Source organism: Archocentrus centrarchus, chromosome 17, assembly GCF_007364275.1.
Source record: "Archocentrus centrarchus isolate MPI-CPG fArcCen1 chromosome 17, fArcCen1, whole genome shotgun sequence".
Classification (NCBI taxonomy): Eukaryota; Metazoa; Chordata; class Actinopteri; order Cichliformes; family Cichlidae; genus Archocentrus; species Archocentrus centrarchus.
This window is the reverse complement of record NC_044362.1, coordinates 9,262,685-9,286,594: the sequence shown is the minus strand read 5'-3', so window position 1 is coordinate 9,286,594 and position 23,910 is coordinate 9,262,685. Positions and strand designations below refer to the sequence as shown.

At 44.4% G+C, this 23,910-nt stretch overlaps 3 protein-coding genes across 5 annotated transcripts; 2 read left to right on the top strand and 1 right to left on the bottom strand.

The window, feature by feature from the left end:
* The first annotated feature begins 1,181 nt into the window (after positions 1–1,181).
* Positions 1,182–13,858, top strand: LOC115795994 (D-threo-3-hydroxyaspartate dehydratase). Of its 2 annotated transcripts, none has more exons than XM_030752167.1 (10): positions 1,182–1,277; positions 9,419–9,569; positions 9,652–9,781; positions 10,428–10,578; positions 10,693–10,873; positions 11,310–11,428; positions 12,728–12,854; positions 13,011–13,073; positions 13,156–13,261; positions 13,355–13,858. In XM_030752167.1, the coding sequence occupies exons 1-10, from the start codon at positions 1,217–1,219 to the stop codon at positions 13,442–13,444; spliced, it is 1,179 nt and encodes a 392-aa protein (XP_030608027.1). In that variant the 5' UTR covers positions 1,182–1,216; the 3' UTR covers positions 13,445–13,858. The 2 variants fall into 2 exon arrangements, with proteins under 2 accessions (XP_030608027.1, XP_030608028.1); XM_030752168.1 differs by lacking the exon at positions 1,182–1,277 and adding an exon at positions 8,795–8,911 and having other exon boundaries at positions 13,355–13,857.
* Positions 13,859–14,163: 305 nt separating this feature from the next.
* orc2 (origin recognition complex, subunit 2) lies at positions 14,164–21,025 on the top strand. The gene is made up of 16 exons (XM_030752287.1): positions 14,164–14,297; positions 14,531–14,602; positions 14,701–14,859; positions 15,686–15,772; positions 15,909–15,980; positions 16,076–16,107; positions 16,224–16,281; positions 16,363–16,673; positions 16,766–16,875; positions 16,952–17,084; positions 17,205–17,301; positions 18,569–18,715; positions 18,794–18,965; positions 20,389–20,450; positions 20,530–20,648; positions 20,736–21,025. The coding sequence occupies exons 2-16, from the start codon at positions 14,533–14,535 to the stop codon at positions 20,817–20,819; spliced, it is 1,713 nt and encodes a 570-aa protein (XP_030608147.1). The 5' UTR covers positions 14,164–14,297; positions 14,531–14,532; the 3' UTR covers positions 20,820–21,025.
* Positions 21,026–23,821, bottom strand: cfap410 (cilia and flagella associated protein 410). Of its 2 annotated transcripts, XM_030752288.1 has the most exons (7): positions 23,612–23,821; positions 23,452–23,470; positions 23,308–23,354; positions 22,975–23,204; positions 22,642–22,792; positions 22,434–22,533; positions 21,026–21,451 (listed from the first exon to the last, which is right to left on the bottom strand). In XM_030752288.1, exons 1-7 carry the CDS (start codon positions 23,686–23,688, stop codon positions 21,287–21,289), a joined length of 789 nt encoding a protein of 262 aa, XP_030608148.1. In that variant the 5' UTR covers positions 23,689–23,821; the 3' UTR covers positions 21,026–21,286. The 2 variants fall into 2 exon arrangements, with proteins under 2 accessions (XP_030608148.1, XP_030608149.1); XM_030752289.1 differs by lacking the exon at positions 23,452–23,470 and having other exon boundaries at positions 23,612–23,710.
* Positions 23,822–23,910: the final 89 nt, after the last annotated feature.

The following is a 23,910-nucleotide window of genomic DNA, read 5'->3' as shown; positions in this document are numbered from 1 at the left end:
TGTAAAAATGTAGGGAGTAAAAGTAAAAAGTACTCAGAAAAATAAATACTCAAGTAAAGTACAGATACCTAAAAAATCTACTTAAGTACAGTAACGAAGTATTTGTACTTCGTTACTTCCCACCGCTGTATATAGGTCACCATTTTGACACACACACACACACACACACACACACACACACACACACACACACACACTCACACTCACATATATATATATGAAAAATCTACCATTGCGGCGGCCCTAACTGATAATGCTTTTGAACTAAGCTGGATACAGAAAGCTGGATAAAGAGTTAAGTCTCAAAGGTCCACAAGCAAACTGGGCATGCGTGCTTGATTCATATGTTTGCGTTTATGTCGGGCCAGTTAATTTAACTAAATGGAAAAAATAAAGAATACTGCGCAACCAAATGACTAGATATCTTTAAAGAAGCAGTTCCAAAGTCTGCTCCTGGTGGTGATTTGGCTTTGCAGACATTTCTGTGTGAGTGATGGCAGCTGTATGTGACACAAGAGCTTCTGAAACCTCTCATGAACATCAATAAATAAAACAGTATTTCAACAAGCGACATTTCTGAAAAAAGGAAAAACTCTGCCCTCTGGTGAATTGTCCCTGCACTGCAGGCAACAACTAACCTAGAAATGCCATTTTAAAAACCGGTGTAAACTGTTCCAAATATGTCGGCATAAATATTACTTTAGTTAAAGCAACTTAGCATCCCTTCATATTTTATTTCTAATTTTGTAGTGAAATGGAAATCAATGTGTTTGCCAGGTGTGTAAGATATGCTTTTCTTTTTCTTTATTTTGTAAACGCTTCTCCCGTGACTGTGTTTCATTACAACATGCAGTCTGCACTACGTTTGATTAGTTAATCAAGGTAATGACAGACGGAAACGTCGTCAAAACATTTAAGGTGGAAACTGAGATATGTCTGCATTTTTAAAATAAGTTTTAACACAAGGCGAAATTTAAAAAGTTCACAAATGCAATGAAAAATATTTGTTTCTAAATTAATATTGTTGTGGCCAAATTTGATTCATGTTAAAGTGAAAAGAAAAGAAAAGTCCATTATTTGGTGTATCAGGCTGTGCAGGGTTACAGCGGGTTTATGCGGAGGAAAATAAAGCGCGCATGACTGAATAAACGCCACAATCACGATATGAAACACATTTCCGGTGAAGGTTTTGACTCCTCAAGGACGCCGTAGTAATATGATCAGAATCCTGCAGGTTTCCCATGTCGGTGAGGAAGTAGTCACTCAGTTTTCAAAAGGTGAAATATGGTTTTTGTTGTATTTGTCTGGGTTTTTTGTTTATTTGTTTTTTGCTCTTTTTAAATGTATGTTAACGTGCTGGTATTCACCGTTACTGTTTTCAAAGCTGTGCAGACTAGGATACACATTGTCGGGAGTCCTATCATGACTAAATAGATAAATAAATAAATATATTGTAAGTAACCACAAACATGTTTTATTGCAGCAAAGTCCATCCATCCATCCATTTTCTTCCGCTTATCCGGGGCCGGGTCGCGGGGGCAGAAGCCTAAGCAGAGAAGCCCAAGCTTCCCTCTCCCCAGCCACCTCCTCCAGCTCATCCGGAGGGACCCCAAGGCGTTCCCAGGCCAGCCGAGATACATAATCTCTCCAGCGTGTCCTGGGTCTACCACAGGGCCTCTTCCCGGTGGGACATGCCCGGAACACCTCACCCAGGAGGCGGCCAGGAGGCATCCTAATCAGATGCCCGAGCCACCTCAACTGGCTCCTTTCGATGTGGAGGAGCAGCGGCTCTACTCTGAGCCCCTCCCGGATGGCCGCACTCCTCACCTTATCTCTAAGGGAGAGGCCAGCCACCCTTCGAAGGAAACTCATTTCTGCCGCTTGTATTCGCGATCTTATTCTTTCGGTCACTACCCAAAGCTCGTGACCATAGGTGAGGGTAGGAACGTAGATCGACCGGTAAATCGAGAGCTCCGCTTTTACGCTAAGCTCCCTCTTCACCACGACGGACCGGTGCAGCGTCCGCATCACTGCAGAAGCAGCCCCGATCCGCCTGTCGATCTCCCGTTCCCTTCGCCCATCACTCGTGAACAAGACCCCGAGATACTTAAACTCCTCCACTTGAGGCAAGAACTCGTTCCTGAGCCGGAGATGGCACTCCACCCTTTTCCGGCTGAGGACCATGGCCTCAGACTTAGAGGTGCTGATTCTCATGCCAGCCGCTTCACACTCGGCTGCGAACCGTTCCACTGCGAGCTGGAGGCCCCCCCCTGATGAAGCCAACAGAACCGCATCATCTGCAAAAAGCAGAGATGAGACTCTGAGGCCACCAAGGAAGAAGCCTTCCGCCACCTGGCTACACCTAGAAATTCTGTCCATAAAAATTATGAACAGAATCGGTGACAAAGGGCAGCCCTGACGGAGTCCAACACCCACAGGAAACAAATCCGACTTATTACCGGCTATACGGACCAAGCTCTCACTGTGGTTGTAAAAGGACTGAATGGCCCGCAACAATGGGCCAGACACCCCATACTCCCGCAGAACCTCCCAAAGAACACCCCGAGGAACACGGTCGAATGCCTTCTCCAAGTCCACAAAGCACATGTAGACTGGTTGGGCAAACTCCCACGCACACTCGAATATCCTTGAGAGGATAAAGAGCTGGTCCAGCGTTCCACGACCAGGACGAAAACCGCATTGTTCCTCCTGAATCCGAGGTTCGACTAACGGACGCACCCTCCTTTCCAGCACCCTGGCATAGACCTTACCGGGGAGGCTGAGGAGTGTGATCCCCCGAAAGTTGGAGCACACCCTCCGGTCTCCCTTCTTAAAGATGGGGACCACCACCCCGGTCTGCCAATCCAATGGCACTGCCCCAGATCTCCACGCGATGTTGCAGAGGCGTGTCAACCAAGACAGCCCTACAACATCCAGAGCCTTCAGGAACTCAGGGCGAATCTCGTCCACCCCAGGGGCTCTGCCACCAAGGAGTTGTTTAACTACCTCAGTGACCTCACCCCCAGTGATGGTCAAGTCATCCCCCTCATCCCCAGACTCTGCTTCCACTACAGAAGGCGTGTCAGTGGGATTCAGAAGGTCCTCGAAGTATTCCTTCCACCGTCCGACTATAGCCTCAGTTGAAGTCAGCAGCGCCCCCCCGCACTATAAACAGTGTGAGTGAAGCACTGCTTTCCCCTCCTGAGTCGCCTGACGGTTTGCCAGAATCGCTTCGATGCCGTCCGAAAGTCTTTTTCCATAGCCTCACCGAACTCCTCCCACACCCGAGTTTTTGCTTTGGCCACTACCCGAGCTGCATTCCGCTTGGCCTGTCGATACCTGTCAGCTGCCTCCGGAGTCCCACAGGCTAACCAAGCCCGATAGGACTCTTTCTTCAGCTTGATGGCTCCCTTCACCTCCGGTGACCACCATCTGGTTCGGGGGTTACCACCACGACAGGCACCAACCACCTTGCAGCCACAGCTCTGAGCAGCAGCCTCAACAATGGAGGTGCGGAACATGGTCCATTCGGACTCAATGTCCTCAGCCTCCCTCGGAATGCTGTCGAAGTTCTGCCGGAGGTGGGAGTTGAAGATCTCCCGGACTGGGGCTTCTGCCAGGCGTTCCCAGCGCACCCTCACAATACGTTTAGGTGTGCCAGGTCTGTCCAGCATCTTCCCCCGCCACCTGATCCAACTCACCACCAGGTGGTGATCAGTTGACAGCTCAGCTCCTCTCTTCACCCGAGTGTCCAGAACATACGGCCGCAGATCTGATGATACGATTACAAAATTGATCATCGACCTGCGACCTAGAGTGTCCTGGTGCCATGTGCACTTATGGACATCCTTGTGTTCGAACACGGTGTTTGTTATGGACAAACTGTGGTTTGCACAGAAGTCCAATAACAAAACACCATTCGGGTTCAGATCGGGCAGGCCGTTCCTCCCAATCACGCCCCTCCAGGTCTCACTGTCATTGCCCACGTGAGCGTTGAAGTCTCCCAGCAAGACTATGGAGTAACCAGATGGAGCACTCTCCAGCACCCCACCCAGCAACTCCAAAAAGGGTGGGTACCCTGAACTGTCATTCGGCGCATAAGCGCAAACAACAGTCAGGACCCGTTCCCCAGCCCGAAGGCGCAGGGAAACTACCCTCTCGTCCACCGGTGAAAACTCCGACGTACAGGCAGCAAGCCGGGGGGATACAAGAATACCCACCCCAGCTCGCCGCCTCTCACCGAGGGCAACTCCAGACTGGAACAGAGTCCAGCCCTTCTCCAGGAGACTGGTTCCAGAGCCCAGGCCATGCGTTGAGGTGAGCCCAACTATGTCTAGCTGGTATCTCTCAACCTCACGCACTAGCTCAGGCTCCTTCCCCACCAGAGAGGTGACATTCCATGTCCCAACAGCCAGTTTCGATAGCCGGGGATCGGTCCGCCAGGGCCTCCGCCCTCGGCCACCGCCCGACACACATTGCACCCGACCCCTACGACACCTCCTGCGGGTGGTGGGCCTGCAGGAGGGCGGGCCCATGTAACCTCTTCGGGCTGCGCCCGGCCAAGCACCACGGGCTAATGCCTGGCCACCAGACGCTCTCCCTCGAGCTCCCTCCCCAGGCCTGGCTCCAGGTTGGGGCCCCGGTAACCCTATCCCGGGCAGGGTAAACTGTTCCCTTGTTTTTTCACTCATAAGGGTCTTCTGAACCGCTCTTTGTCTGGACCCTCACCCAGGACCAGTTTGCCATGGGAGACCCTGCCAGGGGGACAAGCCCCCAGACAACATAGCTCCTGGGATCACTGGGACACACAAACCCCTCCACCACGATAAGGTGGCGATTCACGGAGGAGATTGCAGCAAAGTGATTGTAGTTTTTCCTCTTGAAAATGTTGTAAATTTGCAGGCTTCCGTGTATAAGCTTTTATTTTGAAGTGCACTTCCTGTTTACTGCGTGTTGTATTCGATTGTTCAGCCAAACACAATGGTACAAGTCTAAATGATCATCTTCTTCAAGGGCCAGACCTAATCAATAATCTAACAGGCATCCTCCTACGGTTTAGACAACATCCTATTGCTCTCATGTGCGATATAGAAAAGATGTTCCATCAGTTTCATGTCTAGCAGTGTGACAGAGATTACCTGCGTTTTCTGTGGTGGAAAAATGGCAACACAGAGACACAGCCACAGGTTTACAGAATGAAGGTACATCTTTTTGGTGCAGCATCATCCCCAGGCTGTGCAAATTATGGACTAAAGTACTTAGCAAAAGATTGTCACACACACCCTGTGGGATCTGAGTTTATGGAGAAAGACTTTTATGTAGACGATGGAGTGCCAAGTGTTACACACGTCACAAGGGGGCGCTGAATGGCGTGCTCAAGGCTGTTTTATTCTGTTTAATACAACACAGCACAGTACAGCGTTAGCGCTCTTCATCTACTAACTATACAACTGAACTTGTGTCTATTACAGTCATCAACTTTAGTACCATTAAAATATAAGGAAACAGGTCTAAACAGTAACAAATAATAGCAGACGGGGGTTGAAAGTGTGCTTACTACTACGCAGTAACAGCGTAAGTAACTGACGTCGGTTAGCATTTTAGCAAGCATGACTTAACATGTTCCATTCAATTCAAACTACGTACAAAACAACTTGCACTCATAAAAACACAGTCCTGCAAGTAGATAGAAGTATACTGATCCAACTTATGTGTTTTGTGCACTTCACCCACCTGTTTAATACAACACAGCACAGTACAGCGTTAGCGCTCTTCATCTACTAACTATACAACTGAGCTCACTTGACCTCTTAGCGCTATGGTTGCCATCTGGTGGCGTGGCATGTGTACTGCACCCCAATTTGGCAGGTGGAATAATTACTATTTTTTCGGTGTCACAACCCATAAGAACATTAAAACAGAAAAGTGAACATAACTTCAGCCTCAATAAAATGAAAAATTACAGGAGGGTGTACTTTCACAACATTCTATATGTCCTGGGTGCCACACAAGCACAAACACAGTTGAAAGGGCAATACAGCTTGCACAAGAGGCTACAGAAATATGTGCACAAGGAGGGCTCCGTCTACACAAATTTATTTCAAACAACCCTGCTCTCCTACAAAGCATCCCATCATCAGAATGTGCAATAGAGACCAAAACAAAAGACTTAACATTCAAAGACATGCCACAAGAAAGGGCCTTAGGCATTCAATGGAGTATCGTGAAGGACTGTTTCAAGTTTGACAACATTTTAAAGGATCAGCCACCAACACGCCGAGGCATCCTATCAACTGTCGCATCCATCTACGATCCCCTTGGCTTCCTGGCGCCATACGTGCTAATCGGAAAACAGATCCTGCAGGAAATGTGCCACCAAGGTATCAACTGGGACGACCCCCTGCCAGAAGCACTGAGGCCAAGGTGGGAGAGCTGGCAACATGACTTTGCCAATCTAGACAAAGTAAACATAACTCGCTGTTACCTTCCAGCTAGTTTTAGAGACATTAAAGGAATAGAGTTGCACCACTTTTCAGATGCGAGTACAAGTGGTTATGGACAATGCACCTATTTAAGAGCCATAAATGAGAAAGAGGAGATCCACTGCTCACTAGTGATAGCTAAAGCCCGTGTTTCTCCTACCAAGCTGACCACAACACCCAGACTTGAGCTCACAGCAGCTGTAGTATCAACGGCAGTCAGTAACATGCTAGGAGAGGAACTCTGTTATGCTCAAGTCAAAGAGTATTTTTGGACTGATTCAAAGGTAGTTTTGGGCTATATAAACAATGATGCACGTCGTTTCCACACCTTTGTAGCAAATAGAGTCCAAAAGATTCGGCAATGCACAAGCCCTCAGCAATGGTTTTATGTGCCATCAGCAGACAACCCAGCCGATAGTGCATCTAGGGGCAAAACTGTCACTGAACTTCTCTCATCTGACTGGTTCACTGGTCCTTCCTTTCTCTGGGAGAGGGACCTGCCCACAATACCAAGTATAGAGCTAGATCTGTCCATTGGAGATCCAGAGGTCCGAAAGACACAGACAATGTTAACTAAAGTTACAGAGACATTCAGCCTTGCAGAACGTCTGTCAAAGTTCTCGTCATGGTCTAAAGCAGTCAAAGCTGTAGCACGTCTCTCAAGAAGGGTCAGAAAGGTCAAATCAAATGCACCTACAACAGTGAATGAACAAGAAAGAGCGGCACATGTCATTCTCCAGGATGTACAAAAACAAACATATGGAAAAGAGATAAAGATGTTAAGCAAAGGCAGTCAGCTCCCACATCACAACAAACTGTTCCACCTAGATGTTTTTGTGGACAAGGATGGTCTACTCAAGGTGGGAGGGAGACTTTCATCCGCCAAAGACTCTTTCAAACATCCTATTGTTATCCCAAAAGAGCATCATGTGACCAAACTCATAATATCTCACTGTCATGAGAAAGTAAAGCACCAAGGAAAAGGCTTCACCATAAACAAAATCAGATCTACTGGTTACTGGATCCCAGGTATGAGCAGAACAGTTGCATCTTTCATCCGTCAGTGTATCATCTGTCGCAGACTCCGCAGGGCTCCAGAGGGCCAAAGAATGAGTGACTTACCTGCTGAACGCTTAGAGCCATCTCCTCCCTTCACATACTGCGGTATGGACTGTTTTGGCCCGTTTGTTACCATAGAAGGAAGAAAACAACATAAACGGTATGGACTAATATTTACCTGCTTTTGCTCCCGTGCCATTCACATTGAGTTATTAGACGACCTATCCACTGACACATTCATAAATGCATTAAGGTGTTTCATTGCTATTAGGGGATCAGTCCGTCAAATCCAGTGTGATCAGGGAACAAACTTTGTTGGCGCACAAAATGAGCTTAAAGCAGCCCTAAATGGACTAGACACCCAAAGACTGAGCACTTATTTGTCCCAAAAACAGTGCGACTTTGTGATGAATGCACCTCACTCCAGTCATGCAGGCGGAGTGTGGGAACGCCAGATAAAGACTGTCAGAAGTGTACTGAATACAACTCTGTCACTCGCCCATGGTAGACTTAATGATGCTTCATTAAGGACTTTATTCTATGAAGCTATGGCCATAGTCAATAGCCGCCCACTGACAGTTGATAACCTTAACGATCCTGACAGCTTAGAACCCCCTTACCCCTAACCATCTGCTCCACATGAAATCCAGCGCAGCACTGCCCCCACCTGGTGCTTTCCCAAAGGAGGACCTCTACGGAGCAAAGAGATGGCGTCGTGTGCAGTTTCTGGCAGAGCAGTTCTGGTGCAGGTGGAGGCGCGAGTATCTACACAACATTATCGCCAGGCAGCGCTGGCACTCACCAAAAAGAAACCTGAAAGTAGGTGATGTTGTGTTGGACATTGATGAACTGTCACCCAGAGGTGAATGGAGACTTGCCAGAGTCTTAGAGACCTTTAGTGGCAAGGATGGACTCGTGAGAAGAGTAAAAATCTTCTTTGGAGACAAGAGACTGAATAACAAAGGGCAACGTTCTAATAAGCTTTCTATTGTAGAGCGTCCAGTACAAAAGCTAATCTTGATATTAGAGTGTTCATAAGTTAATAAGTAGAAATGGTTATCTCTTGTTGAAAATTATTTGTTGTTGTTCGGATGTAAACCAACAAACATTCATAATTTTGGTGGGAGTGTAAGTAACCACAAGCATGTTTTATTGCAGCAAAGTGATTGTAGTTTTTCCTCTTGAAAATGTTGTAAATTTGCAGGCTTCCGTGTATAAGCTTTTATTTTGAAGTGCACTTCCTGTTTAGCGCAGTGAGCTGAATGTGAATGTAGCTTGTTTACTCTGCAATGCAACGGACGGAGACACGGTTTATCCTGCTTGTATCTTCAGTTATCTTCTCACTTGCAGCCCCTCCGAAGAGGCAAAAGGTGAACTAATTTATAAGTTAAAATATGGGAACATTTTTTGCTTGTTCTCTATTTGTATGCATAAATGTAAGACTGCACTTTGTGTTTTCAGCTCTTACGTTGGTTGGTTGGTTGGTTGTTGTTTGACACGGCTATGGTGAAAGGTCGTAGCTCAATAAAAACGCCACAAACCATCAGTAAAGTCTCATCCTTGTTCGGGGGGCATGCTACATATATAAAATAAAGTTTAAGCATAGAATTGGATTCTTTATGCGGTTTGATGAATTGCTGCACATTTGCAAACTTGCTGTTTAGTCGTCAGAGTTCAAAGGGCGCTACATTACATAACCTGAGACGTTGCTAAAATACACCCAAGTGTAAAAAGAAGGTTTACGTGCTGATTTGTGCATGCATAGCATATGGTTATGAATATAACTGTCAGTGATGCCAGTTGAGCCAATCATGCAAAATAATTTAACTGCAGGAGAAATGTCTGAGGTGTGTGTGTGTGTGTGTACTCTAATGCAGCCAGCATGGAGGGAGAGCCCCTCTCATCCCTGTGTACCCCTGCTTTTGTGGTGGACGTGGACAAAGTGAAGAGGAATGCCCAGAGGATGATCGAGCGCTGCCAGAAACTGGGAGTCCAGCTTCGACCGCACATGAAGACCCATAAAACCCTGTATGGATTCATACACACACACTTAATACATGCTTACAGTGTTCATGTGCTTACGGGATACTGATGAGCTCTCTGTGTCTAGTGAGTGTGCTGACATCATGACAGGTGGATCACGGAGGTGCATAGTGGTTTCCACCCTGGCAGAGGCCTGTTTCTACGCTGACCGTGGATATGATGACATCCTCTACGCATACTCTCTTCCCTTTGATAAGGTTCTCTCAGCTCACACTTTAAATGTTTCCGTGTTCTCTTTTACACGTCAGTCCTATTGTGTGACAGTTGGAATTCCATTCGATACTGTGTACTGAACTGGGGAAAAACTGGGAAACATGGCATCTCTCACAGAGCCAGAGAACCACATGTACTGTTTAATAATACTGATTAAACGTCTGCTGTTACTGTCATGTATGAAAGTGTGTGAGGGTCATTCTGTAAATTTAAAATAATTTTTAAAAAAATAGTGAGGTGACGGAGGACTGTGGAAGATTTGAGATGTAGTAAATTTATGAGAAAAAAATGTGAAAAAACCTGAACACATTATTAATAACTGAGCCTGCTGTGACATTTCCTCTTTACTCTCAGATGAGGTTGATGCAGCATCACAAAGTAAAAGGATTTAAAACATAACACAAAGCATCATTTAGTGAGATTTCTTTCATACTGTGAGTTTATTTTTAATTTCAAAATATATATATATTTTACTTCCTAAATGCATCACCATAGCACTTGAATCTAAAATGGATCCAGTGAAAAATGGCATCCTATTACCTTAACAGAATTTCTCATCACTTTTATATTTCTTAGTTATTATGTCCCAGCCATGCTCTGTTCCTGATGTTTGCCTGTGCGTCTCTTTAGGTAGAGCAGTGTGCAGCGCTGTCAGAGAAACTGGAACTCTTCCAGATTTTATTGGACCATCCTGATGCCCTGGAGCAGCTCCGAAAGAGACCGCTGAGAGACGGTCGGCAGTGGCACGTGTGGCTGAAACTCGACTGTGGCAACGGGAGAGGTAAACATGCTGGGATACATCTAATCATAAGCTCTTGAGCTACTCTTAAACCCTTTGTGTGCAATGCCTCTCTGACGACATGAGTTTTGATCGTGCGTTCGCTCTTTGCCACAGCTGGCGTCCTGCACTCAGAGCCAGGGGCGCTCGTGCTGGCTGAAGCCATCGCTGAGACGGAGGGCGTGGAACTTAGAGGAGTGTACGCCCACTGTGGGAACACCTATTACTGCACAGGAGTTGAGCAAATACAGGCTGTTGCTCAGGAAACCACCAAACTGATTCTGCAGTTTGTGGAAAAGTAAGACTAGAGCTATAAAAAACACAAGTGTAAGAAAAAGAGTGCATGTACAGGCTGTCATATCTAACCTGCCACAGAGACTAGCAAAGATAAATGTAGCATTAGCACCCTGTAACCTGTTATGTAGAAAGTACACTTGTTTTTCCAGAAGCGACAGGATGCTCTTTTTGATGAGGAAGCTATGATGAAAATATCATATATAAAAAGGGGCGTATACACCACAATGTCACCCACTGCTTTATGAATTTAACTGCTGAAGCCTTGAGTTTTGGATTTATTTTTTTTTTTGAGGGGGGTGCCATCTTTGATTTATGATTTATTCAATTTGAGCATTTTCTCATGGGTGGCATTGACTGTCTTTTGGAGCCACAGCAAATGGCCACTGGGGAACAATTCTGTATTAACTTTCGTTTTTTTGGGGGTTTCTTTGTGACAGACTGAAGGCTGTTGGCATCACCTGTAAGTCCAGCATTGGCTCCACCCCTTCCTGTAGTCATCCAGTCAAAGACATGGCACAGCTGAGTGAGGTGCATCCTGGAAACTACGTCTTCTATGGTGTGTACATGTAGACTTAGCTGTGCATTGTGAACTGTCCACTTTTTCATTGTTTGTTGAGTACACTATATTGCCAAAAGTAGTCACTTGTCTGCATTCACACACATATGAACTTGAGTAACATCCCATTCTTAATCCATTAATCCAATTTATGGGAATTTTTGACCATTATTCCAGAAGAACATTTGTGAGGTCAGACACTGATGTTGGACGAGAAGGCCTGGCTCACAGTCTCTGCTCTAAATCATCCCAAAGGTGTTCTGTTGGGTTGAGGTCAGGACTCTGTGCAGACCAGTCAAGTTCTTCCACGCCAAACTCGCTCATCCATGTCTTTGCCCTGCTTTGTGCACTGGTGTGCAGTCATTTTGGAACAGGAAGGGGCCATCTCCAAACTATGGTGGCGTGCTTTACACCACTGCATCCAATGCTTTGCATTCCGCTTGGTGATGTAAGGCTTGGATGCAGTTGCATAGAAACCCATTCCATGAAGCTGTGTACACACTGCTCTTAAGCTAATCTGAAGGCCACATGAAGTTTGGAGGTCTGTAGTGATTGACTCTGTAGAAAGCTGCCAACCACTGTGTGCCACAGCATCTGCTGGCCCCACTCTGTGATTTTATGCTGTTTTTGCTCCCAACCGCTTCAACTTTGTTATAATCCCACTAACAGTCAACTATTTAGTAGTGAGGAAATTTCACTATTAGACTTGTTGCACAGGTGGCATCCTATCATGGTACCACGCTGGAATTCCTAGTTCCATGTCTAGGTGCTTGGTTTATACACCTGTGGACATGGAAGTGATTGGAACACAATTCAGTGATTTGGATAGGTGAGTGAATACTTTTGGCAATATAGTGTAACCCTAACCCCTAACCCTAACCCCCCCCCCCCCCCCGTGTGTCTACAGAGCCAGTAAATATGACAATGACCATCTCCTTTGACTTTACATCAAATGGGAAGGGTGCGGCTGAATGAGCCCTTTGCCTAAAAAGTTAGTCAAGGCAGTGTCCCTGGCATTAACAGAACTGTGCTCTCAAATTCACAACACATAGCTGCTATTTATTTTTATTGGGATCAGGACCTGAAAACAGCATCTCGTTCGCATTTAAAGCTACAGGCACTGAAGCAGCCTGTTTGGAGCAGAGCTTTAAAAACTGCATAAAGGCATCGCAGAATAAATGATCCTTTTGGTATTTTGAGCTGGAACACATTCTGGAGACATGTGACACTTAAAATGGCTTTTTAAAAAGGACCTTTAAAGATACCAAATTTCCTCAAATTTATTTTTGTCTAATGTAGATGCCCAGCAGTCTATGATTGGCTCGTGCTGTCTGGAGGACGTGGCTGTGAGGGTTCTTACGAGGGTCATCGGTCACTGTCCACACAGGAACCAGCTCCTTATTGATTGTGGATGGGCTGGAATCAGGTGGGTTCATCAGTAGATAATGTGGATCAGCAGCATTCAACTGGAGTAAATGCTTTCCCTCTATTTTTTTTTCTCACCCCTGCTAAGCTCATTGTGAGCTCTGTTTTGGTAGAGCCATGTGACTTAACCTTTCACCTGCTCTGGCTTGTCTCTCAGTTTGGATGGAGCTGGAAAACTTCCCACTGGATACGCTGTGATCGAGGGGCATCCAAACCTCAAGTACTGATGGTTACATTCTTCAGTAATCTCATTAATGAACTTATGTGTGACTGAAGTTCTGATAAGGGGTGTTTCCCTTCAGGTTGTTGTCTATGACTCAGGAGCATGGAAGAGTGGAGCCCATCTCAGGAGAACTGGACTACAGCAAGTACCCCCTGGGCTCTCTGCTCACACTGATCCCCTACCATGTTAGTACTGCTTAATTTATACCAAAGCTTTTTGACATGTTAGTTTTATTGTATCATGTTCCTCTTGTATGACTGTCCCTTTTTTTTCTGCAGTCATGTGCAACAGCAGTGATGCACCCTGTGTACCATGTACACTCTGAGGGTCGTCTGGTGGGGAAGTGGATACCCACTCGCGGATGGTGAAGAGTTGGAGGACATTTACTGTACCTTTCCTCTTTCCTGTACCTCTAGGGCAGAAGAAACATATATAATCTCATTCCAAATTATTTACACTTGTTATTACTGGCAGATCTGTTCCCTCATGTTTCTTTTTACAGTGACAATGGAAATGTCTATATGGATAACGGTTTAGGAAAATTCTGTCTCCTCATCATTTCATCAATTTAATCTTTGAGTTTTTGAAATCTGGCAGATTCTGAATTGAAACTTTAGATAAGCTCAGTGGGCTGTGGCAGTAATGAATTGTTAGAGGCTGCTGTGAATATGCAGATGCCTTCTGGATGCTAAAAGTAGCCCATATATGAAGCACTGAGAAGCAGGTGATTAATCACATTGTTAATAAATGATCTTTGATTTACCACCATAAACGTTCGTGATTTACTTTTTTCTAACTGAATAAAATTATTCTTGGCCTGTTTCAATATTCTCTTTAACAGTGATCCATTTATAGATACATATCTTACATTAGTTTGAACAGACACACATTAAACATATATGTATTAGTGATTTTTTTAATAATATATAAAATATATAATTCACATTTCATTGCTACTAACCTATATTACTTACCGTTCTCGTTTAGGGTTCAGGCCACGGTTTGTAGGAAAGCAACTTCTATTGTATGAAGTGGATCTTGGGAAATGTGGTCCTAGATGAAAGCAGGGTTCCAATTGGCCACTGAATGACCTTTCACTTGTCACGTGGTTTAAAAACTTCAGCAGGATGGCGCGGAAACTTGTCGCAGTAGCACACTGCTGAGCTGTCAGTCTGTGAGAGTCCTGTTTACATTTTAGTGTGGCAGTCCTGACGCTGTAAAGTAAGTTATCCCGCTTTATCGCGCTTATTCTCTTTCTGCTCCGCTTTTACATTGAGCGAGTAGCGGCTCATTGTCCGCAGGGCGGCTGCTCTCTGTGAGAATGGCCGCTCCACACAGTCAGCTAACACCACTAACAGACCCACACTGAAAGAAAACCATCGATAGCAGCTACACCTTTGAAAAGCTGAGCATGCGCTAACTTCCGTCACACTGTATGCTGTTTTTATCTTCAGCCATGAGCGTGTTGGAGGTGAAGTTCATCGGGGATGGAGATGTTCTGGAGCACATCGTGGACAAACAGGAGGGTATGGACGCTTTGCTCCTGCAGGAATATGTTAGTTTGTATGAGTACTTGTGGGTCTCACTGACTTTCTGCTGCCCGTGTTGTAATTACCTCCGTAAGGTGTGCAGAGCATCGCCGGGTCTATTCAGAAGATGGTGAAGTTTAAGAGCCCGGCTGGACGACGGGGATGCAGAGAGGATGCGGATCCTGACGAGGATGAAAATGGAGTCCACGATGAGCAGAATTATGTCCAAGCTTTAGGAGCTGATAACGCAGAAGGTGAGTGTCGAGTCGGGGTGCAGCAGGGGCAATGACCTGCCTCCAAATAACTTCCAAGTTGAGCCCCAGTAGGTTTGTTTTCTTTGCAGACAGACTTTGATCAGCTGACCTGTGCTGCTGACTGAGCTTCACTGCTCTTTATGGATTGAACCAGCTACATTCTACAACACACAGGCACATGTTGACTGAGCTATGATGATTGTTCTCCAGTCCCTATACAGTATAAAGCCAGTGCAGATGTGGAGTTTGGCAGGTGCTGGTAAAGAGCATCACCAGCATAAATTCAAATTGATGAGAGATTGGCTCAAATCCTCACGCAGGTGCAAATGTCACAGAGATGCGTGAGTCCAGCCTTTTGATTATGACAGAGGCTGTGAGTTTTTGTACAGCTGAATTTCACTCCGTTGTACTGAGTGTGTGTGTGAGATTTTGTCCAGCCTATGCCTATCACACTTATATCAATGTTGACATATATGTTGTCGGATTGCATGGTTTTAAAAATCTGTTTCTAACATGATACAGTGCAAACAGCAGTCGCATAGTTTTCATTTGTTTACAGTTGTTTTCAGCACTCTCTCTGCAGCACATGTAGCAGAGTAAACATTGCAGCTGTTCATATAACTATTTCCTAAAATCGTTACTGGCATCCACCCCAAAAATCTGGTATTTTGCAGGCTACAGATTAACATCATATAATATAGTGTGTTTATGTACCGCCTGGTATTTCTTGAATGAACACATCGCCATTGTGTTTGGTGTTATTAATTTAAAAGTGATCACTGTGAATATTTGCACTTCTTTTATTTTTTATTTCTTGGCTTTACAGAAGATGAAGACTGCTTGTCAAGAGTGGCTGGATCCTCCATCTTTACCTTTCAGAAAGTTAAACGCAGCCACAGCATGGCTCAGACTGGTGAGAGCCTCCGGTCTCTTCTCACATAGATACTCAAACATTTGCACATTATATATCTTTTGCCAGTTCTTTTTTTTAAGTTACTGCATATGTTAATTTAATGTCACACGCTTCGCTTTTGTGCTTCCATACACAGCGAGTGAGTTGGCTCGGACTCCTGGAAAAAGCGTGAGCTTCGAACCGTCTACCCCCACTCGAACGAGGCGGAGTGAGTACGATAAATGTTCTCCGCCTTTTTTGTACCCGTTTTTAACCCGTGTAACATTTTCTCACAGTTAAGTGTGTTCTCAACTTCTCTTTCAGACCACAGAGGTGAAAGCAGGACACCACAGAGGGTGAGACAACAAAATCTGACTTCTTTAAATTCAGATCCAGCAACTTCTGATGGCAACTTCAGAATTTTTTTTCATGCTGCAGGAATTTCACTTAATTTTATTTCATTCAATGACAGAGTAAAAAGGTCCAGTTTGTCTCCACAACACCACACAGGCTCAGGAAGAGAATAATAAGTGAGTCTGACTAATAATTAAATTAGCTCTGGGTAAAAATTCACCTTTGCTCTAATCCAAATGTTTTGGGCATTTTTTCAGCGCCGAGCCTGCGGTCAGACAGTGACAGTGAGCTGTCGCCCTCTGATTCGGGTGAAGAGGACAATGAAGATGAGCTGGAGGAAGAGCAGAAAGGAAAGAAAGAGGACAAAGAGAACGTGAAGATCCCAAGAACTCCCAGTAAAGGTTTATCAGCTGCTCTCTACAAAACTCCTGCCAAGAAGAGCAAGAGCACACCTGAACCTCTGAACCAGCCCAGTATGGTTGAGGAGTACTTTGAAGCTCATGGCAGCTCAAAAGTGTTGACATCAGACCGAACTCTTGAGCGTTTGCACACCCCTAAACTCGACAGGGTTTGTTTTTAACGGCATTTATTTGAAGCGTTGCAAACGAGCTGCTTTCCTAATAGATTTAGGTTGAATGTATCTTCATTTTGTTTTTGCAGGAGACGTTGGTCCGGCTTTTGGAGGGAAAGCCATCCTGCTACTCAAAAGAGATCCAGCAGCTGCACAGCAAACACCAAAAGCACTTTAGTAAATGGATGTTACAGTTACAGTAAGTGAAGTTGCACTTAGTTGGATGAATTTTTGTAGTGTTTTAAGAGTAGTACAGAGCGGCTGTTTGTGTGTAGGCTGGGATTCAGTGTGCTGGTCTACGGTTTGGGAAGCAAAAAAGCTCTGCTGGAAGACTTCCGAGTGTCCCATCTGTCTCAAGAAATTCACCTCGTGGTTAATGGATTTTTCCCTTCCATCACTCTTAAGTCGGTCAGTATACACACGAAAAACTTTGACTAAAGATGCTTTATTAATTGGTACAGCTTATTCATTAAAGCACCAAACACCAAAAGTTGTATCAGTGACCATGAAAATATGCTGCTCTCACAGATATTAAATGCCCTGACGTGTGAAGTTCTGGATCACCAGGGAAGTTTCCGAACCCCGTCAGACCAGATCCAGTTTATCTCCCAGACTTTAAAAGGCAGTAAGTCCATCGAACTCATGTACTTCCCGAGTACGTGTGGATTAGGGTTTAATATTTTTCCCGAAAATGACATGAATCAAATCCCGGGAAAAAGTTTATTTATTTTTTTATTTTAATTAGGCCTTCTGTAGCCTGTGTCGGCCTTAACCTATTGTGATATTGTAGAGGTAGCTTTCCAGCTATGTCCTGTTATGCCCAGTAGGGGACAACGTCGGCTTGATTAACGCAATAAAACCTACATCTGGACATTTGAGTGCTCGAGCTATGCGGTGTTGTATCGTTCCTCAACACTCCCTTAACAAATATAATTCGAATATTCCTCCATTGTACATGGAATTATAACAAGCTATTTTACAACTGCTGGTGCAAAACAATACGGTTCATCTCCACAGCATTGATAAAGGCTCAGCCACGCTGTCGTGGCGACATCTGTTGCGCTATATCTCCACCAGTGGAACGCTGTAACAGTCATTGAAAAGTGAACTACCGTACTTCACTATAATATGACATAACACAGGGCCTTGAGTAATGCACTACGACTTGGTCATTGCCATTCTGGCAACAGCAAATTTATAACACCGTGTCTGAGGGTTAAAGTAGGTTTGCTGTGAATCGTCTATTGAAAAACTGGCCAATCCTTATAGCCTAAAAAATATAAATTTTACTCAACTCCATTTTAAAAGCGAAATATGTTAAAGCAATCTATTTCATGATAATTTCTTCACCCATTAGGCCCGTATCCTAATTCATGATTGTTAGTAAGCGGCTGCAAACGAGGAAAAGAAACACTCGAAGTTAAACAGATATTTCTTTATTGTTCAGGGCAGCCATATTTTATAGGCTATATAATGCAATATAACAATATATAATAATATAGAATTATATAATACAAAATACCTTAGGGTAAACACATTGCCTACGATTTCAACAAATTAAAGAGGAAAAAAGTACAACTGTTTAATACCTCTATTAAAACGCTTGAGATGAAGGCTGAAGCCTTAAACGGAGGCTGAACGTGCCTGAAATGAAGAGTAATGCTTTTCGCATTAAACGAACCCTTCTCTCAATATTTCCTTAAATTTAACTTTCTGAAGCTTTCTTTTCTTTCTGAAAGTCAAATTGACGCGCGCGACTTTTTTCCCGGTTTCCCGTCTAACGTTTCCCGGGAAACGGGAAATGGTTCTGATCGCATTTCCCGGGAATCCCGGATCCCGGGATTAAACCCTAGTGTGGATATACTGCATGTTTTACTCTTACGTTCTCACAGGTCCAGATCTACACGTGTACCTGCTCATCCATAATATTGACGGACCCATGCTGCGAGGAGAAAAGACCCAGAGTGCACTGGGGCAGCTGGCATCCCTGCCTAACCTGCACTTGGTGGCTTCGTTAGACCACATCAGCGCTCCTCTCGGTGGGTCTTCGTGAAGCATTTGCACTGAGGCGATGATTCTTTTGAAGTCTGTCCTGAATCTTTCTTGCTTGTTCTCAGTGTGGGACCAGTTTAAGCAGAGCCAGTTTAACTGGCTGTGGTGGGAGTGTGTGACGTTCCAGCACTACACAGAGGAGACGTCATACGAAAATTCCCTCCTGGTGCAGCAGACTGGCGCCCTCGCTCTGTCCTCCCTCACACACGTGCTCCGCAGCTTAACACCCAATGCAAGGTACCACCAAAGCACTAGAAGGAAGTCTTGCTGCTGGGCAGCTATCTTGGTAACATCTTCAGCAGTTATTTGTGCAGTTATTTTTAATCTTCTATCTAAATGAACAAAGAGAGAGCCATGATTTATTTAAATAGCCACTTGGACATAAATCAGATGAGAAATATGTTATTTATCCCATATTTGAGAACTAATGAAAAATTATCTGGCAGGTGCCTCTCTGCCTGACAGAGTTATGGTATTATAGAAGGTGATAGTATGTGGTATCAAAGGTTTCCTGTTTTTGTCTGTGACAGTGGAACTGATTCAGTCTGTTAGATAAGCTGCTCTGCTTCCTGCCCAGTAAGTGGTGCGAGGGTGGTCAGCATGATCCATGATGGGTAACAGTTTGTCCTCCTCTCCACCACAGCTTTAAGAGGACCCAGTTTGCAGCCAATCCTGATCAGTTCATTCAGGATCAAGTTTTCCTGATTAGTTCAGTCTGTTGGTGTCACAGCTCTGATGCTGCTCCCCCAGCAGACCACAGAACAGTACACTGCGCTCACTACAACTAAACGGAGCTTCTCGCCCCTTTTTTGTTTAGAGCCATCTCTCTGCTCTTATTCACATTCAGAAGCAGCAGATTTCTCCCAAAGATTATCCAGTAGTGAAATCTACAAGGTAGCGGAGACAGCACAGTCCCCTCTGGAGGTCTGGTACTGCACATCACCAAGTTGGACAGAGCACTGGCCAGTCTCATGGGATCACTGAGATTTTCTGTAGCTTCTCTGTTAGCAGTGGCTGAATTGTGTTCAATGTACTTGAGAATTCAAAGAAGGTGATCCTCCCCATGCAGCTGTTACTATCTAAATGGGAGTACGCTCTATGCAGCATATGAATGACTGCGCCTTTCACAGAGATTTGTTCTGTATGCAAACTGCTTAAGAGATGCTTCACCTGTAGTCTTAGACTAGTGTCTAGTCTATGCATGCAAAAGCTACACATAGAGAATCACCAGCCAAATCTGATTGAAAGGGCTTCAAAACTTTTGTAACTTTGCATCAAAATAAGGTTTAAAAAGCTTTTATTTCACTGCAACTTTGTGGTATTTCTGAATAAGGTTAGAAAGCACTGTGGCCTCAACATCTCACTCAAGAATGCTGACACAAGGAGTCTCAGCCTCTACCAGAGCTCTGAACAAAAAAAGATCATCCATGTTAAGGATACAGTAAACCAGGAAAAACAATGAGCACACTAATTACATTGTACTCATGTGGAGTATGGTAGTTAATTGTTTTGGAGCTGAGACAAGAAAACCACTGACTCCGCTGTCACTGTTCTCCCATTTCTGATTTCCGTTGAGGATTTTTTGAGTCCAATGTCCCTGTTATTATGTACAAAGCTGTTGAAGTAGCGTCCTAACAACTGCTTGTCTTTCTTTTTGCAGAGGAATCTTTAAACTGCTGGTAAAGTTCCAGCTGGAAAACAAAGACAATCCTTCATACACAGGTCTGCATACACTCAGGTTTTTTTTTTTAGGTCACTGTTTTGGGGTACAGTTTGTAATCACACTGCATGCTCTGTGCAGGATTGCCATTCCAAGATTTCTACCAGCGGTGTCGAGAGGCATTCCTGGTGAACTCTGACCTCACACTGAGGACTCAGCTGACTGAGTTCAGAGACCACAAACTGATACGGACACGCAAGGTGGAGTTTCATTTTAGAATTTCCAACTCTCGTTCAGCAGGTCTCTGCAAACTCAGGTGCTCATCACATTTATTTGATTCACTTCAGGGTGGAGATGGAGTGGAGTACCTGATTGTTGCTGTGGATGCAAGCACACTGATGGACTTCCTGGAGAACGAGGCGGGTGACTGAGAGGACAAGACTTCAGACTTATGAAAGATCTTCTCCAGCAGATTTCCAACAGCCCGGTTACATCTGAATGAGATGTGAGCCCAGGGCTCTGTACAGTTTAAATTAATAGTTTAAATAAAATTACTGATGAAATGCCTTTTTGTAGCTCTGTGAAATTCACGTTTACATCAAATGTTTGTGTAATTAAAAGGAACATTTAGAGTTAATCCATTGTTTATTTTCTTTACAGAAATAGATTTACATTTAGCAAAACATAGATTTTGTTCTTACAAAGCAATAAGGCATGCAGCTATAAAAAAAATAAAGAAAGCAAAGGCGCTGATGAACCCAAATGTGAAAACTGGAAGTGAAATAATCACATGCCATGCATATTGCAGGCGGAAGATAACAGGACAAAGTGGGCACCTTCTATGATCCTGAGCTTAGAGTTAGGGGGGGGTGTAGCCCTGAGTGCATGCTGTGAAACATTAGTGTTGGATTTCAGCAGTTTTCTGTGTGTGCTGTGACTCTGTAAGCATGTCTGAGTCCAGTGTGTACATCTGAAGTCTGTTCTGTGTGGCTGTGTGTACAACACGAAGCTCCTCTTCATCCAAATCTTTCAGCAGCAGCAGAACCGCGTCGAGAGTGTGTGTCTGAAAACAGTTTTATCGTTAACTGACAGATTAGGAATCAAACAGTCCAGGTTTTCTGTCATATCCATACACCTATAGTGGTGGATGCTCACATTAGACATGGACATTTAAATAATTATCTGCCTGTAACCCCTGTGATCTAAAAGCTCAGGCTTCAGGCTACTCTAAATGATACTGTATATAAAAGATGGATATATCCACCATGGTGTCAGTCATTGGTTTTTGGTCTCCCATGTATTGAAGCCTTTACTTTAGCTTTGGCTAGCAAGCTGTATCCATAAACAGTATGGGTACAGTAACTCACCCATTGGATTTGGCCGTAAGGTGTGGGCACGATCTGCTAGACTTCAAAGCTGCTAGTTCAAGTCACTAAACTGTACCTTTCTATCATGTTTGTGCAGCTGTTGCTATTTGAAGCATTTTTAAATTATGTGAAAAAATGATATGGTCTGCTATGAGGTATGACTAGTATGACCCAATTTTCTTACTCTGTCACTCAATGTTAATTTGCTGTTCTGTGTTTCTGTGCGCTGCACCCGTACAGTTTATAAGCTGCTCGCTAGCATTAGCTGATAGCTCCATCCTCATGGTGGAAAAGTCTAGAGCACCATAAAGCCAAAGTGGAGACTTCAAAATGCCTAGTCCAGAAACCAGTTATGGTGGGTACATCTATCTTTTATATACAGTCTATGTCTGGATGTTGCAATTGTGACTGGCGGCCAATCAGAAGAAAGCTGGCTCAAATGGAGCATGGCCTTCAAGGGACAGAAGCTAAAACGGCTTGTTTTAGGCAGTCTGTGAACTAAGGGACCACAACAAGGCCCAGTTTAAGAGAAATCAGGATTATTTTGAATCATAAAAAGCTACTTTAGTGAAGTAGCTTTGTATGATTCCAGAGTCCAGAAAAAAAATATATTGAGCTGGAAATGAGCATAAAAGGTCCATCAAAGGTTTCAAAGGATAAACTAAGGAGAGGAGATACCTTTTTCATTGACGGTTTGCTTTCTCTTGTTGATGGAGAAGAAAGAGAGGAGAACTTGTCTCTGGGAAGAGGCTTCATTCCTAACTCTTCTCGGATTTTGCTAAAACAAAAATTAACACAAATGTTTTGTTCTGAACATGTCTGCATTAGTTTACAGTTACTGCATGACCAGCAATCTGTAGGAGTTGTTTCAGGCTACAAGACCTACTTTGTCTCTTCCATGTTGTAGTTAAGAGGGTCATTCTCTGTCTCTACATCCTGAAGTCCGTTGGTGGAAAGCTGGTTCTGGAGACTACCTGGGGGTGTTGTGACTTCTTCACCTTCCATGAGAGCCAGTGCAATCTCATCCTCTGTCACTACTGCACACAGCAATACAGCAAAAAATTGAACAATAGCTACTGTAAGATTTACTTCAACTGCAACTTCCTAGAAGATCAGTAGCCAAAGTGTCTCCTAATGAACAGTGTGTGCCATGGCTGAAAGAGCTTTAACAACTGAGGTAAGCACAGTGTACTGTAGTCCAAAGACATCAAAAACTCACCTTGGTTGTCAAGTTTCTGGAGGCGAGGGAGGCAGCGCAGCACTGTGAGGCGATACCGGGTGGGATTGGTTCCACAACAGGGATTCTCAGCCAGCCACAGCACTCTGAGACGAGTTAATGGTCTCAGGTGAGAGAGCTCGGAGAGAGAGGGGATCATGTTCTTCCTCAGGTAGAGTTCACTCAGACACAGACAGCCAGCCAGAGGAGAGAGAGACAAGATGCCGTTGACGCTGCAGACAGGTGAATGAAAGAGAATCGCAGCCAGATGTTATGCGTCATCCCAAATGACTGTGCAGAGTATTATAGTTTTATGTGTGCGGTAAACAGACCGACCTCAGGGTTAGCACCTCAATGTTGGGCATCTGAGTGAAGATAGAAATCTAAAAAGACACAGAAGTCCATGCAACCTTCATTAAGTACAAACAGTAAATTGACTGTCAGAGAAAACCTGACGTCCAGCTGCTGTTTGCTACTCACGTCAGTCAGGTTGCATCCCCTGCAAAAACAAAGATGCAATCTAACGTTATCACAGACGGGAGACGCAACGCAAACTGCAGCTGTTCGCTTCATCGATCAATATGCAATCCAAAGGAGCAGCAAAATTAATGGTGTGTTTAATTAAAATGGGTCGACTTACCAGCAGTTCAGTTTTTTCACGCTTTCCAAGTCGGAGGCCTTCGCCTTAGCAAGAACCAGTTTCCGTGTTAGCTTCATAGCAAATCAACTAACTTCCTTTTAAATAAATAATATTTTCAGTGGACTAAATATTCACAAACAACAAAAACCGCATTACGACAAGCTAATTGACCAAACATTTCAACTCAGCTGCAGGGATGTTGTTTTCCACCACATTAATACGCATGCGCATGTCAGCTTAAGCGTCCGTAGTAACGGGTTCATTTCTTTCGTTTCTAGTTTTCTGTAAAATACGCTGTT

Coding starts and splice junctions, on each gene's coding strand:
- LOC115795994 (XM_030752167.1), top strand. CDS start 1,217: ATGATCAGAATCCTGCAGGTTTCCCATGTCGGTGAGGAAGTAGTCACT. Junction 1,278..9,418: donor AGTCACTCAGTTTTCAAAAG/GTGAAATATGGT, acceptor ACTCTAATGCAG/CCAGCATGGAGGGAGAGCCC. Junction 13,262..13,354: donor TCACACTGATCCCCTACCAT/GTTAGTACTGCT, acceptor TTTTTTCTGCAG/TCATGTGCAACAGCAGTGAT.
- orc2 (XM_030752287.1), top strand. CDS start 14,533: ATGAGCGTGTTGGAGGTGAAGTTCATCGGGGATGGAGATGTTCTGGAG. Junction 16,282..16,362: donor GCTCAGGAAGAGAATAATAA/GTGAGTCTGACT, acceptor GCATTTTTTCAG/CGCCGAGCCTGCGGTCAGAC. Junction 18,966..20,388: donor AGCTTAACACCCAATGCAAG/GTACCACCAAAG, acceptor TTCTTTTTGCAG/AGGAATCTTTAAACTGCTGG.
- cfap410 (XM_030752288.1), bottom strand. CDS start 23,688: ATGAAGCTAACACGGAAACTGGTTCTTGCTAAGGCGAAGGCCTCCGAC. Junction 23,205..23,307: donor ATTGAGGTGCTAACCCTGAG/GTCGGTCTGTTT, acceptor ACCTGTCTGCAG/CGTCAACGGCATCTTGTCTC. Junction 21,452..22,433: donor GCAAACCGTCAATGAAAAAG/GTATCTCCTCTC, acceptor AACTGTTTTCAG/ACACACACTCTCGACGCGGT.